The following is a 14,479-nucleotide window of genomic DNA, read 5'->3' as shown; positions in this document are numbered from 1 at the left end:
ACACACAACCAGCCACTTTAGTTTTCACAAGTCAGAGCATGCGACCAGAATTGGACTGACATTTGGAAGTCTGATGCAAAGCCTGAAGCTCCCAGGGCACTGTGCTGCTTCCACCACTCTTCCTGTTAGGGTCCAGAGGAACATACAAAGTGGACCAGGCAGCTAGACTTGTGTAACCCACATACCCACTTAATACAAAGCTCAGAAGCCTAATTCTAAAAAGCTTTCCAGGGGCCTAACTCTTGCTTGAATGCCCAATTATCTATGGATTTTAATGGATAACAGGTGTCTGAACAGGGGCTACCTTTCTGGATGCATACCAAATTCCTCTCATAACTCTGCCTTACTGAATTAAATCTTGCAACACTTTCACAGTATTTTTCAGACACTCACCTCGCCTACCTATTCTGGTGAGCAGTGATCATCAGAAAGCTGTAGCAAAATAACATACTTACTAGAGGCAGGCCTTATCTCCATGATCTCACTCACCATAGGTTGGTTGTAGTGCTCCAAGGACATGGTGACCACGTTGAGGCAGATGATGAAAGTGATGAAGATGTCCAGATAGTGGCTCGTACAGACTGAATGGATAAGGAGGCGTATGGGGCAGTAGGTAGCATAGTACGGCAAACGCTGTGCCTCTTCAGTGGAAAGAGGGAGAGGGGAAGAGTTAGGAGGAAATAGGAAGAAAGAGAGAGATGGGTAAGAAACACCAGTCAGGGAGCAGACGTAGAAGTGGGGACAGGTATTGAAACAAAAGGGAGTGAAGGAGGGAGAGAGAAAGAAAAGAAAAGGGTAAGTAAGAGATAGGGGACATAGGAAGGAAAAAAATAAAATACCATAAAAGAGAGGAAAGTAGAAATGGGGAGAAAAATAAGTAGAAAAAAAGAAAAAAAAAGGAGTGATAGAAGGAAAGTCTGTTAGTCTATGTTTGTGGGAACGGTGCTAAATCAGCATTTCATGCCTCCACAAATTAAGATTGCAAATGATAAAAGGGAGCAGATGGTTCCAGGAGAGACCCCAGGGTGTCACAGGAGAGAGGAAAAAACTGGAGCAGAGGAAAGGAAAGCATGCCCACAGGCTGTTAATAGAAGAAAACCATCAATCTGGGGTAGTAGTGATGATTTCCAGGGGCGAGTGTGCCTTTGCGATTTTTTCCTATGAAAATACAGAAGAGGACAGAAACACCAGGGAAAGGGCTTGCTTCCCTCCACAGGGTCTGGGACACCAAGGAGTGACACTGTAAAACTGATGGAAAGAGCGAGAAACAAAACACAGGGGACTTTTTCTTTTTCCCCTCCCCTGCTTTTTAATTTTGGTTTAAACATGAAGGACAGACTGTCCAAGTCTTCCTCCCAACACCAGCTGGTGTACAGGATGCCCAGGTAGGACTGTACAAGCCCTGAAAGAGTATTGATACGTGCAAGTTCTGTGCTGATGGTGCATGCCTGTACATGCACTCATGTATTTTTTGGCATGTGTTATTTCCCAAGGGGCAGGGTGCTAAAACCCAAAAAGCTTCCCTGGTGCCCCAGCTTCCTAACAGACCTCTTCAGCCAAACCCCCCTTCCCCAGATCTCCCCCGTGTAGTGCATAACAACACAGCAGTGGTGCAGGGAGGAAGGCTGAGAGCATGGGTATAAGCAATGAATTTCAGGAACTGGTCCATCAGGAAAGAAAAAGAAGAGGAGAAGGTTTTTCTCAGAAAACCTTGGCCTACGAACCGACCAAACACTTAGGCTGTGCCTTACTCCTTCGCTTCTTCTCCAGGCGCCGCAGGCGCTTCTCCTCCCGCCGGCGCGCCTCCTCAGCCTCCTGGTGTTGCCGGCACTTGTGGAAGTTCTCCACCACCACCCCCACGAACATGTTGAGCACAAAGAAGCTGACAATGAGGAGGAAGGAGATGAAGTAGAGGAGCATCCAGGGGTTGTTGTTGGTCACTGGCTGGAGGAGGGGGGAGAACAGAGACACTGTGGTTGGCTGGCCTGACGGTATGAAAATGAAGGGGCTGAAATCACCGTGGCAATTGGCTGCTGGGGAGGTGGGGCAGGGTTATGGAAATGAGGGGAGAAGTGGCTACAGGCAGGGTAGGGCCAGGTGGGCAGAATAGCTTATGATTGGCTGGTTGAATTTTGGCACCAGCAGGTAAAAACAGAGCCTGCCTACATGGAGCTGATGGAAGTCAAGGGCAAGGGTTTGCCTCTACAAAGTCACCCACAATTCAGATACAATCCCACCCACAAATCGGTACAACTCCGGTAAGCGGTGAGATGGGCAATCCAGGCATCAGAAACACGTTCAGCTTGAGGGCAAGGAGAGACCATACCTACATGCCAGTAAAAGCAGTGGTGCACCTTGTGTGGAGGTTCAGAGGTAAATGTAACATCACCCACAAGGTTCAGACCTATAGCACTGCACCAGCACTATTGTAGTCAATGCCAGTGTTGTCCTTGCCTTCGCAGTGGAGGAATAGTGGCCAGCAGCTGAACAGTCCTTGTTTTACAGAGCATTAGAGTAACCACCTGTAGGCTTGGAGGAAGCCAGCACACCCAGAAAGGCACATGATACTGTTGCTAAGTCTTTACAAAGAAATAAGACCTGCCGTGTGATCCAAACTGAATAAAGGGTGAGAATTACTACAATCATCCACCGGACAGCCACAGCTGCACTTCCCTGCATGGACATGGCCTAACCCTGACCCACTGCAACTGGGTGAGCGAAGGATTCAGAAGAACCCTGAAAGAGGCTCCTTGTCAGAGAGAGGTGTCTGAAGCAGTATGTTGCAGCACAGTTCCACCTTACTAGCCTGAAGAAAGTTGAGAAAGTCCTTTTGTAAGGAAGTCTTTGTACCTGCTGGTCAACAGCCACAGCATCTAGTCCATTATACATAATATTGACCCAGCCATCCTTGGAGGCCAGAACAAAGAGGGACATCAGGGCCTGGAACACACAAAGCATATCATATGTAGAGCAAGTGTATGTGGCCGGCAGGGAAAAGTTAGGGTTTTACATTCTAACACACAGTGTTGAAATTCTCTTCTTGCCTGTGTCTCTGCACAGATCAAAACCTACTCCTTCCACTGTGAAAGGAGAGTGAGGGAGGGACAAGAAGGCAAGTGCAGCCTGACCCACCACAGGAGAGAGGTCTTGAAGAACATCTGTTTCATGGCAGGAAAAAAAAGAAAATTAAGCTCTCTGCTGCCACCCCTTTTCTCCCCCCTTGTAACCTGTAAGCATCATCCTGATATCAGCCCACTAGTGGCAGACACTCTGCACTGATACCCATGCAAAATAATCCCTCTCCTTGGCCTGGGGATCAGTCTTCTCAGGCACTGCATCTGTGCCCCACAAAAGGGTGTAGAGAGAAGGAGACAAGCCATGAGCTGGACTCACACCAGAAAAGGGGGCTGCGGGCATACTCACCTGTCCCAGGTTGTCAAAGTTGTACTTGTGGTGCACCCACTTGTAGTTGGCAGCCATGCAGTCAGACCTGTTGGTGATGTTCCTGATGTCAACCCCCAGGCAGTGGTAAAACTTCCCCTTGAAGAGCTGCAGGAGGGGAGCAACTCTGTTAGCCCATTTCCCCTCTGGCTGTGTCCCCTTTCCCAGGGTACACAGAGCAACAAAAGGCTCCTGAGACAGCGGGTGAGCTGCAGAGCTCCTTCCAGCTGTGAGCCAGGTGGAAGAGGACAGATATCAAGGACCACCACCACATCACGTGGCACAGACTCCCATGTCATGCATTGCTAAGGACCCAGGGCCAACCTGCTAAACCCACATCTGACTTTTCAGCCTCTTTCATTGCCCCAGGCCAGTAGAGACTGTAAGTTCTCACCATCTGGAAGCCATTAGGGCAGCCTTTTGGAGCCCAGTTAGAGTCAGTGGCCCAAGGGAAAAAAAATCTTCTATTCAGTCCCTTGAGCCATCCAGTCTCCCCCTCTGCTTCCCAGTTACCATTGAGCTGAAGGGAAAAAAAGATCTCATCTGAGGGCAAAGAACCAGAAAAAACATCCCCTCCTTCTCAAATACTTTTTTGTAAAACTGCACTGATGTGGTTCTTCTGCCCAAGGCTCCTTTCCCCATATGGAAGATACTGGATTGTGCATTTGTACAGACTCATCAGAACAGACTAAGTATAGCGCATTCTCTGAGATGGAAGTAACACCCACGCCTGTGCTCCTCTGCAACACAACAGCCGAAAATAAAGAGGATTAAATAAAAAAATAAAAGAAGGTTGTGGGTGGATTTAGGGCTCAGAGTGAGGGGGAGAAACAGAACTGGCAGCAGGCAGGGATCATGCAAACAGGCTCTGAACTACCTACCTTTGCAGCACTGCATAGATGTGCCCAGCAGAGCTCTGTGCTATGCCAGTCCTGGCCCCTTCCTATAGCGCTGATCCAAACCCTGCCCTCCTGCTAGCCATGAACATTAACTCCTGTCTCACACATCCAGCCACACTTGTGCTTGCTGAGTGCCCAGCTGCCGTTGCCAAGGGCTGTGGGGACATTATGGTGGGTGATGGAAGAGCTCAGGGAGGTGGGGGAGCTGCTGAAAGTTTCCTGGCTTGCCTGTCCCTCCTGCTCTGCTCAGTTCCCTGTGCCTGTTTCAATGTTTGGAGATGCAGATTCCCTAAGCTACAGGTGGGGGGCATGGAAGGCAGTTTGCCCAACAATAACAACCCTACCTGCACACCCAGGATGCCAAAGATGATGAAGAAAGCACAGCAGATGAGGACAATGTTTCCTATGGGCTTGAGAGATGAAATGAGTGTCTCCACCACCAGCTTCAGGCCAGGGGCTCGGCTGATAACTCTGGAAGGGAAGGAAGGTGAGGGGTGACAGAAGGACAGGGAAGTGATGTTTGCCCTGAGCTACAGGTTTTCAGCCCCATCTCTCCCTGTGCAATGATCTATCAGTGGGCAACACTTCAGGGGTCAAAAAGCCTCTTCCATTCCCATAGTTCATTTTCTAACAAGGTACCGTCAAGGCCAGAGCCGAAACATTAAGGGGAACCTCTCTGTGGCAAGCACACTTGCTATCTGTGAAATACCATGTTTTGCTTGGCACAGCTGCCAAATGCATGCCCTGGCCCTGGCCTGCTGCTCTGAGTGCAGTGGGGTCTGATTCTGGGACCCTTCCTGGGGGCACAGAGGGAAGGCAAGAGGGCTGAGCAGTGCACAGTGGGGCTCTGACCGGAGAGGACGTAAAGTGCGCAGCAGCCGGAGGACCCGCAGCACCCCCAGGATTTTGGCACCACCAGCGGAGGCCACTGAGACCACAATGTCAATGAGAGACACGAAGACCAAGAAGCCATCCAAGATGTTCCAGCTGCTGCGGAGATAAGCCTGATCCCCAAAATACAGGCCTAGAGAGACCACCTGCAAGAGAGGGGAGAGGACCGGGGTTAAAGGGCTCCTCTCCATGTTGCCTTGTAGAGAGCAGCCACAGACAGAGGGGGAGGATGAAAGACAGTTATTAACCCCACCCAATGCTTCCTGAGGTAGCAGTAAGGACTCATTTTGCACACTTCAATAAATCTCATTGCCTCTTTCTTTTTGTTGAAAGGCTGTGAAGGAAAATGTCTTTGGGGAAAGCAGTGGCACATAACTGTAGAAATAACAAGGCCATGCTCCGGAGTGGCATTTCAGCAGGATTTCCATGGAGTTTTCTCACCTCTCCTCTGCCTCCTTGAGCAATATGGCACCAGAGAGACCATGGCAGGGAAGGTTCCCGGCCATTTCACAGACCTGGGGTAACTCTCCCAGTCCAGAGATCATCCTTTTTTTTGCAAGGTAAAATTGGGCACCGACATCCGTACTCCGATTCCTAAATGAGTGGTTTGATTTTCAGCAGTTCTGAACACCAGCAAGCACTAATGAGAGCACCGGCCTTAGAGTTGAACACCCTGAAAATCACGCCCCTTTTTAGATATGAATTTTAGGGTGTTTAACTTAAGGCACCCAGTTTTGAAACTCTCTTTACTCAGTTTTGATACTCTTTTTTCATTACGAAAGGGAAATAGCAAGATTTGCCCACTGTTGTAAAGTACTTTGATGCCTATTGATAATTATCTCAACTAAGAGTATTTTATTAATATTGTTGTTGCTATAGCCTCCCCTCTTGCTCTGGGAGGAAAGGAATGGCCATTTGACATTATGACAAAATCCATATCTGGAGCCCAGCTATTCCTTCCAGACACCAAGATCCCTGTGGATTTAAAGCCTAGGATAAATGTCCCTTCTATGCCAAATTAGAGGAGATTGAACCCCAGGCAATATCTGCCCTTACCAAGGCAGGGTGCAGGGCTGGTCCATTGAAAAGATGGAGAGATTCTGGAGGGGTGCTGAGCAAACATAAACCATGTTGCTCCTGTCACACGGGGAAAGGGCTCTGAGCAGTCCATCTCCAGTAACTTACCTTCAGTGTCATCTCAGCTACGAAAATTGCTGTGAAAATGTAGTTGGACACAGTAAGAAAGATTCTCTCCTACAAACAAACAAACAAACAAACAAACAAAAAAAAAAACAGAGAAAGGCCCTAAATGTATCTCAACTTCTTCCTGTTATTCTGTGAGACCCTTTTATGAACTTGGTATCTTTAGCTTTCTTGTGAAGAGTCTGAAAGTTGGGGGAATAAGAGCACTGCTCCCTGGCAAAGGTCAGTTCTGGGCAGCTTTCAGCTCTCACACCTTGACTCTGCCCTGTGTTACAGATCAGACAGAATCCCACACAGCTCTGCAAAAGCACAGTGGATGGGATGTGCAATGCTTCTTGCAAATCAGTACCGCTTAGTCCTGATTGGCTGCACGGCCCTGGGACTCCATCCCAAAGTGCTCCTGAGCACTGACTGCTGCGCTGTGTGTAAGCACAGTATATTCTGTGGGACAGTTAAGGCAGAGATGCAGAAAGAGCCATTTCATTTGTTATCTCAGCCTCCTCTTTGGCATGCCAGTCTGAGCCATCACTAAGTTCAGCTCAGAAGTACCATACATGACTGATGACATACCATTCCCACTGGGGCTTTGCTGCATATGGAAGTTACTTCTTTATTTTAGCTCCCAGTCCCTGTCCCTTTGACAAGCCATCCCTTACCAAGGGTAGCCTGTGGGACTCTCCTACCTTCTAACAGAGGGAACTAGGATTACCCTACTATAAAGAGGGATTGCCCTATTATAAGATCCTGCAGTGGAAGCACATATGATGTGAATTACTAATACACGGGCATTTGAATAGATGAGTGGGAGTTAGTGTTTAACACCAAGGTTTGTCCCAGAAGCTGTACCAGTGCCAGGAGCACTTATGAGCCTTTGCCAGAGGTTGTGCTAAAAAGTAGGTAGGAGGGAATTCTCACCGTACTTCTGTGTTCAATCTGTGGTCTCTCCAGGGCAATGGTGATGCAGTTCAGGAAGATGAAGGCCAGCACAACATAGTCGAAGAGCTTGTGAGCAATGATTGTTTGGCAGAGGAGGCGAAACCTGCAAGAGAAATCCAAGCAGGCCCTTGTGCCTTGGGCAGAGTTATATTAGAAGTTATGAGGACAGAATAGAGCATTCTAGCCAAAACTGAGCTCTGACTAGAGTCATAGCAGCTTTCCTGTCACACATAGTGATGTCCCTTGTCCTGGCAATATCACAGAGCAGCCCATGGTAACACAGCAAGTCTGTAGCAGAGCAAGGAATTGAACCTTCATCCACCACCCCAGTGCCAGAGTACATCACTGTGCTCTTCTCTTGCTCTGTGGAGGAGAGGTTGAATCTTCCTCCCAAACTCAGAGCTGCCTCACATTTTGTGCTTCATTACAGCAACCAGCCACGTGCTGAAAGCTGAGGAAATGCAGGTAGTCTGGCTATCATGGGGAACAGACCTCTGGCTGCTCCGAAAGACACTGTGCCCTTTAACACAAGTATCATATGGAGCTCTCCTCCATGAGCTATAACGAAACCTCATTCTTTTCAAGAGGTGATGCACACTTGTGCGAATGCTGTCAGTTAGGGTACATGGGCATTTTCTTCTTATGGGAAGACCACTTTAGCAGGAAGAATTTGTCCTAAAATGTTTTTCTAGACACAAAGAACACTAACTTTGCCCTAAAAGATACAATATGGCTGCTGATAAACTGGCACTGGGATGGAAAATGAAATGGAGAGATTGTTCTTGTACCAGGGGAGGTAATATCAGCGTTTTGGAGTCGTAAATAACGCATTCCTTTTTCTTTTTCAGTTAATGTCAGTATTCCCTGTCTTGCTTTGCTATAAATATTTATGATTACAGAAAAGAAAAATGGAATGCTCCTAAGGGAGGAAAAAAATCACAATAGCCATTTAGGATTCTCCTCTTCCCTTTTGTCTTCAGAACCAAGGAAGAGAAATGCTGTTTGGCTGAAGAAGTGGAGATGGAGGAGACAAAATGTATTGCTAACTGATAAGCTTTAAGTTACAACCTAACATCCAGCTTATAGGATGTGGCTGCTGCAACAAAATCTGTCTCATCTTCTCAATCCTCTGCTAGCAAAAACAGCACAAACCTGTTTTGTGGAGAGAAGAGATATATGGACCAGTCCTCTCGTAACTCACACCAGTCTGGCTTGTAGACTTCCATCATCTTCTGGATACGAAAACATAGGCTCTGGAGGGATGCAGCAGAAGTGACTGTCACTGGTTACCTTCCCACTTGCTTGACAACGGCACTCTTCCTTTCTCATCTGATCCTAAAACACCACTACCCGGAGTTCCCCAGACACACCACTTACGCAGGTCTGCCTTTCATTAGCCCGTGAATGGGGAAACGGACTCAAAGAGCACCAAGCCACTGATAAGGAGCTGCTATACCAGAGTCTGTTTAGCTCTCAGCATCTGATTTCATCCCCAAACCACATAGAAATGAAACTGCTGGTGGCCTTTCTCATGCAGGATGTTGTCCATGATCTCTTCCCAGTGCTGTTGAAATGGCTCTGTTACACTGGTATGGCATTTCCTAGATACCTCAGCTAAACGAGAGGCAGAGATCCCAGACCAGCAGGGCCAGGAGAAGATGGCCTTCTGTTGCCACTTGGGCTCTGAGGTGATTTCATTTCACAGGATGTATTTCTGTTCAAATCTCTACTGACTCTCCTTCCCTTTTTTTCACCCTTTGATCTGCTCACAGTTTGGCATTGTGGTCTCCTAGGCTGGCACAGCAAAACTTACTTGCCTTGTCTCTTGTGCCTGTGCTTCTGCTCTGATCTACCAGCGTTCCCTTGGCAAAGCTCTTGCTTCTCACACAGCCTGACCTTTCCTAACCTGTAGGAATCGCTGGCTGCACTGCTCAGAAATAACAGCCTCTGAACAACCATGCACATGCCTCACACCTGTCTTCCTCCCACCATCCACCAGTATGACTGCCTTACAGAGTGCCCAACAATGTGGTCTAGGCTTGTTTGGGCCTAAAAGGCCCCACCTGCACTAAATATCACCCTCCAGCTGTGCTTAAAGCATCTTTTGCTGGCTCTCCTGTCCATTTGGCAGGGAAACCTAACCTTAAGGATGGGGTTGGGGTTTCCCACAACACTGAGGTGTAACCTCAGATTCCCTGTACCAAATACTCACATAATCTATCTCCTCATCATCCTCTCCCCGCTCCTTGCGGTTGTTCATCTTTGGGAAGATCTCCTTCGCAATATTGGGCATTTTACCATTACAGTCCTGATGCTCGCTGGCCCCTGATGCTGCTCGTGGCTTACGGGTCACTCTGCAGCCAGATGGGACTGATGCCAACTCCACCAGGTCACAGGAGCCTTTGTTGTCCAGGGAGAGTGTTCGGCGGTGATGAGACACTCTTCTAGTCCCATCTTGCTCCCCATCTGCTGCTCTGTGTCTCTCCTCAGACAGGAGAGATTCGTGCTCGGCAGAGGGAGGTTTGTGTTTCAGGCTGTGTCCCCGAGCCAGGCTGTTCCAGCTGGAGCGGCGACTCCCCCAGGCCCTGCTGCAGCCCCAAGCACCATAGTGGGAACTGCGGGAGCTGGACTGTAAGAGAGCAGGACAGGAACTCAGTGATTCCAGCCACAAGGAGGGTGGATACTGTTGTATTTCAGATCACAGACTTGTCCCTGGGCCCCTAAGCCAGGAGATTGCCCGTTTTGGCCCTCAAGGAAGTTGCGTGGTTGGAATTTAGCAGTCACCCCTGTAAATCTGATAACAGATTGACAACAAGTTAGTAATAGTGTTGGCTGTAATTACTTTACAGCACTATCTATGTGCGAGGCACTTACAGGGAAAGCAAATAATAAAGCCAAAGGCCAGGTGCCTGATGTCGTCACTTACACGAGCACACAGCAGGAATAAAACTTTCCAAAAATCTGATTGGGAGCACTTTGCACTGCCCTGGGGTAAAAGATAACACAAGGTACAGGGAGATGGTTAATCTAAAACAGCATCTTTGAGTACAGTCGTTGTAAAAGGAAGAAATGAGAAAAACAGGCTTGTTGGTTACAGTCTAGTCCCACTGCATCAGCAACTTCTCATGTAGCACATGGCTGTCAGCTCTGGCTATTTCGGAAAAACAGGGGTATGAGCCCTTTCAGCACAACATACCCCCACAAAGTTGTGTGTATGAGTGGGCAGAGAGCCCAGAGGCTGATATAACAAGATGGACGGGTCTGAGGTGTGTTGGCTGAACAGCCTGCAGTGTCTGGGGAAGTGCTAAGGGGCAACAGGTTCTACTATGGGGAGCTCAAAGTCAAAGTTTCTCTCTTCCTCTGAACAAAAGCTTCCAGAAACCCCATCTGTTATGGGACTTGACAATTCTGGCATCTCCCAGATTATTCTGTGCTCTCAACTCACTCTGAGGATCAGCTGGGAGTAGGGAACCATCGTTTTTTGTCCTGTGCTCTAGGCAAACAGGGAAAGGACAAGAGGACAAGACGTTTCACTCTAAGAGGAAGACTCTGTCTGCTTGCTATCCCCCCTCTCCAACCAGAAAAATATAAAAGAGCTGAATCCTACACTTAGCAGAACATAGATTGTTAATCTGGAAATATAGATCAATAATCTGGACTGATCTGGCTTCCTAAGGACAGGCTATGCACTTGTGTTAGGAAGCCTGCGGCAGCAATGCAATCTTCCATTGCAGCCCCCGAATGACGGCAGAAAGACAATAGAGTCCTTGGGCTTTGAAAGAACGATACCACTTGCTGTTCATTGACTCACCAAGGACCGCTGGTCATAGGTCATTCTCCCCAGAGACATCACACTACTCTTCCTGGAGCCAACAGCAACACGAATCTGGTCTGGCTGCAGGGAGTTGCGCGAGGAGTTGGTGACCCCCCCAGAAGCCACTGGTGGGTTGGAAGAGGGCAAGGATGGGTCCAAGTGTCCATTTGGTGTCACAGGAATTGCACAGAGTTTGAGATCTGGGTGGAAAGATGCAGGGAGAGGAAGAAAGAGAAAGAAGGCTTCTTTCTCATCATCCAGCAACTGTTTCAATGTCTAGGCTGTTGAGCCATATTAAAATCCAACAGTGATTCCTTCTGATTTAAGGCATTGTGGCAAAAGTGGTCTAAACTGTGAAGATTTTGAGGTATTCCCCTCAAACCCCAAAACTGATGGCAACTCCTCTTGGGGCCAGAAGGACAAGCAGAGTGCCAGTCAGACAGACTCATGCTGACAGGCAGAGCAAGAGGCCAAACCCTGGCAGCAAGGGGAGGAGAGCGTGCTTCCGCGTGCCAAGAGTAAGGGGCGGACACCTGCTTCTTCAAGTCTCAACAAACACTGCCGACTGTCAGATAGGTGGTCACTGGCTATTTAAAGCAGTTAGGTTGAGACACTGAGGAAGAGACAAAGATGTGGGGAGACCTGCAGCCATCGATGCTTTAGGCTCACCTTAAAATTCCTGTGATCATATTCTTCATGCCAGTCTGTTCTACTACATTGAGGCACTTAAAATTACTTATTATTGACCTTTAAGATCCAGGACACCTTTGAGATGTGTGTTAGGTGCTGTAGAAGACCATGAGCATTTGTCAATATGGATGAAGAGGATGGGGCACTCTGTTTTAAAGCCTGACAGGACTGGAACAAGCATTTTCGTTTGACCTACTGCATCCTAAAGGTTACATATCCTGCATGGCGAGCCCTGCACTCAGTGTCAGGGCCCTGAGTGCACCAACAGGCTCTGTTACCTATTCCCCATCCTCTCTCCTAGGGGTATGGCTGCCTGCATTCAAGGTCGGCTCTGATACTGTGCAGCCATGTAACTTTGGATCAGACTGCTGTGACAACAGCTAAGTTGTGAGAAAGAGTTATGATAAACCAGGCCTGGAGCCTCTGCTCCTTGCCTTGGGAGCTGCGTTTAAGCTCAGGCCCATGCTGTTGGTCCTTTTCTGGGCTACGCTTTAAGTATGCTTGTGCCTGGCCTGGTACTTGGCTGATCCTGGCCTTGCCTTGCTGACTGGACTTCTTGGCTTGACCTCAAACCTGCCTTGTCACTATGGACTTGCCTGGCAATCATTGAGCCATTGACTGACCCTGCTACTGTCACTGGATCCGCTCTGCTCACCCTGTGCAGGTACTGCACCCTTGTTGGTGCGGTCCCTGCCCTGCCTGCATGGCTGTCACCCTCAGCTCCCATCTCACCTTCCCTTGTGGAGCAGGCCACTCTTGCTGCTCTGTGGCACCAAGTCCTGTTTGAGATATAATACCTTCTGTAGAAAGACTTGAGATCTTCAAGGAAAGACTTCAAGTGGTGGAGAACTTACCCTGCAGTTTGCAGTTGCAGACTGTTCCAACAGTTAATTATCCTTCCTTTAAAATATGTGGCTTTTTTCAGTTTGAATTTGTCTAGCTTCAGCTCCCAACCTTTACAATCTCATTATGCTTTTTTTCTGCTCAATTAAAGAACCATCTACCATCAGAAATCTCTCCTTATGGTCGGCACTTGCAGTGTGTGTGACCAAGTCACTTCTCCAGTTTCTCTAAGGTTCATTAGTCTCTCACTATGAGGCAAGATTTCCAGATTTGTCTGGGTCACTTTTAATTTGTCTGTATTCCCTTTCCAAATGTGGGTGCCAGAATTGGACACAGCATTCCTTAAATGGTGCCTCTGAAGCTGAGCAGAGATAGTATCATTTTCTCATTCCTATTTTCTGTTCTTTAGGTTATTCAAGAATTGCTTCCCTTAGCTACCTCTTTCCTCAGGATGCCAACACAGCTCTGAGTTTCCACAAATGACATCATGAACTGGCATAAAGTTCAAAATGAACATGCACAAATTATAAGAAAACTTGCAAAATGATTTTGCTATGAAAACCGATAGATTCCACTTTGGAAATGGGAATGAATTTTCAGGGGAATCTACATTCACATTTGTCACCAAACAGCTATGGGAGGTGAGCAAATTAAACTGTTTGATCTAATGTACCTGAACCTTCCTGGACATCTTGGAACTGATCAAACTCCTCCATGTTTGATGAACTCTGATCTTCATCTGAGTATGACCGATTGGCATCACCCTGGAACAGACAAATTTAGAAGCTGGGAACTCATGAAAAGAAAAAAAAATTGTTCTTTTCTTTCATTATTGAGGACAACTGTAAAATTCCCCTTGGCATCCAGGCATCAGTAGGACCACTGGGAAAATCCCTCTCTGACCTGGGAGGGCTGAGATACTGTGTTCTTGCTTTTGGAATGGAAGAGGACTCATCCTGGTAGGGTATAGTCTGTTGCAGAGGATGGAAATTGTGAACACTCTTCTCAGTGGGCTTGTTTCTTTCCTTGGAAGGATTATCACTGTCCACTTTTTCAGATTAAGCCCACCCTGAATTTAAGCAGGGAAATGACTGAGATTTGATACTTTGGGAGTTTTCCACTACTGTTGCCCTCGAAGTGTCTCACCTCTCCCCTTCTTAACACCTCTCTTCCTCCTCCCCTTGGAAGAGGCATCTGTGACAACTCACCTCAGCCTGGAACCCCTCCACCAGGATGGCCACCAGCAGATTGAAGAGGACATAATTGCCAAACGTCATGAGAGCCACAAAGTAAAGGGATGCCCATGGTGAGGTGGAGGCCATGCCGTTATAGAGCACGACGTTCCAGTCCTCTTGTGTTAGAATCTGCAACCAGGAACAGAGGCCACATAAACATGAATGAAGAACATGAAGAGGACTCCCAGAAAATGGCAATAAAAGAATAAACATCTGGACCACATCAGGCCTCTTAGCTTCTCCATAACCACCCAGCCACTGCCCAGTGTCACTGCCCATTAGCTGACGTTAGCTGAGCAAGAAGAAACAAGAGCATACATGGGGGCAAGCATGTGCTGGGGTGATGGTATTAAATACGGGTGTTGCCACAACAGAAGTGACCTTTGCAAACTGCACATCTTCCCACTGTCTCCTAGGAAGGAAGGAGTTGCTCTGTCTGAGAGATATCAGTCACTTGGTTACAATACACAATTGTTCTTCCTCCTTCAGCATTACATGCTGGAACCTTTCGTGTAGCCTTTTGTACC

The 14,479-nt window shown here is 47.8% G+C and overlaps 1 protein-coding gene across 1 annotated transcript in view; it reads right to left on the bottom strand.

Annotated features, from left to right (window-relative positions):
* Window positions 1–14,479, bottom strand: part of CACNA1I (calcium voltage-gated channel subunit alpha1 I) — a 167,306-nt gene that overhangs the window by 18,932 nt on the left and 133,895 nt on the right. Inside the window, exons 13-25 of the mRNA XM_013947212.2 lie at window positions 13,926–14,081; window positions 13,391–13,481; window positions 11,182–11,384; window positions 9,583–9,999; window positions 8,523–8,623; window positions 7,350–7,473; window positions 6,417–6,485; window positions 5,193–5,377; window positions 4,685–4,811; window positions 3,424–3,549; window positions 2,851–2,940; window positions 1,752–1,944; window positions 490–641 (exon numbers count right to left, since the gene is read on the bottom strand). Of these exons, the coding sequence (XP_013802666.1) occupies window positions 490–641; window positions 1,752–1,944; window positions 2,851–2,940; window positions 3,424–3,549; window positions 4,685–4,811; window positions 5,193–5,377; window positions 6,417–6,485; window positions 7,350–7,473; window positions 8,523–8,623; window positions 9,583–9,999; window positions 11,182–11,384; window positions 13,391–13,481; window positions 13,926–14,081 (2,034 nt within the window). The remainder of the gene's footprint in view (window positions 1–489; window positions 642–1,751; window positions 1,945–2,850; window positions 2,941–3,423; window positions 3,550–4,684; window positions 4,812–5,192; window positions 5,378–6,416; window positions 6,486–7,349; window positions 7,474–8,522; window positions 8,624–9,582; window positions 10,000–11,181; window positions 11,385–13,390; window positions 13,482–13,925; window positions 14,082–14,479) is intronic.

Source organism: Apteryx mantelli, chromosome 1, assembly GCF_036417845.1.
Source record: "Apteryx mantelli isolate bAptMan1 chromosome 1, bAptMan1.hap1, whole genome shotgun sequence".
NCBI classification, from domain to species: Eukaryota; Metazoa; Chordata; class Aves; order Apterygiformes; family Apterygidae; genus Apteryx; species Apteryx mantelli.
The sequence above is the reverse complement of the archived record's forward strand: the minus strand, read 5'-3'. Positions and strand labels throughout refer to the sequence as shown.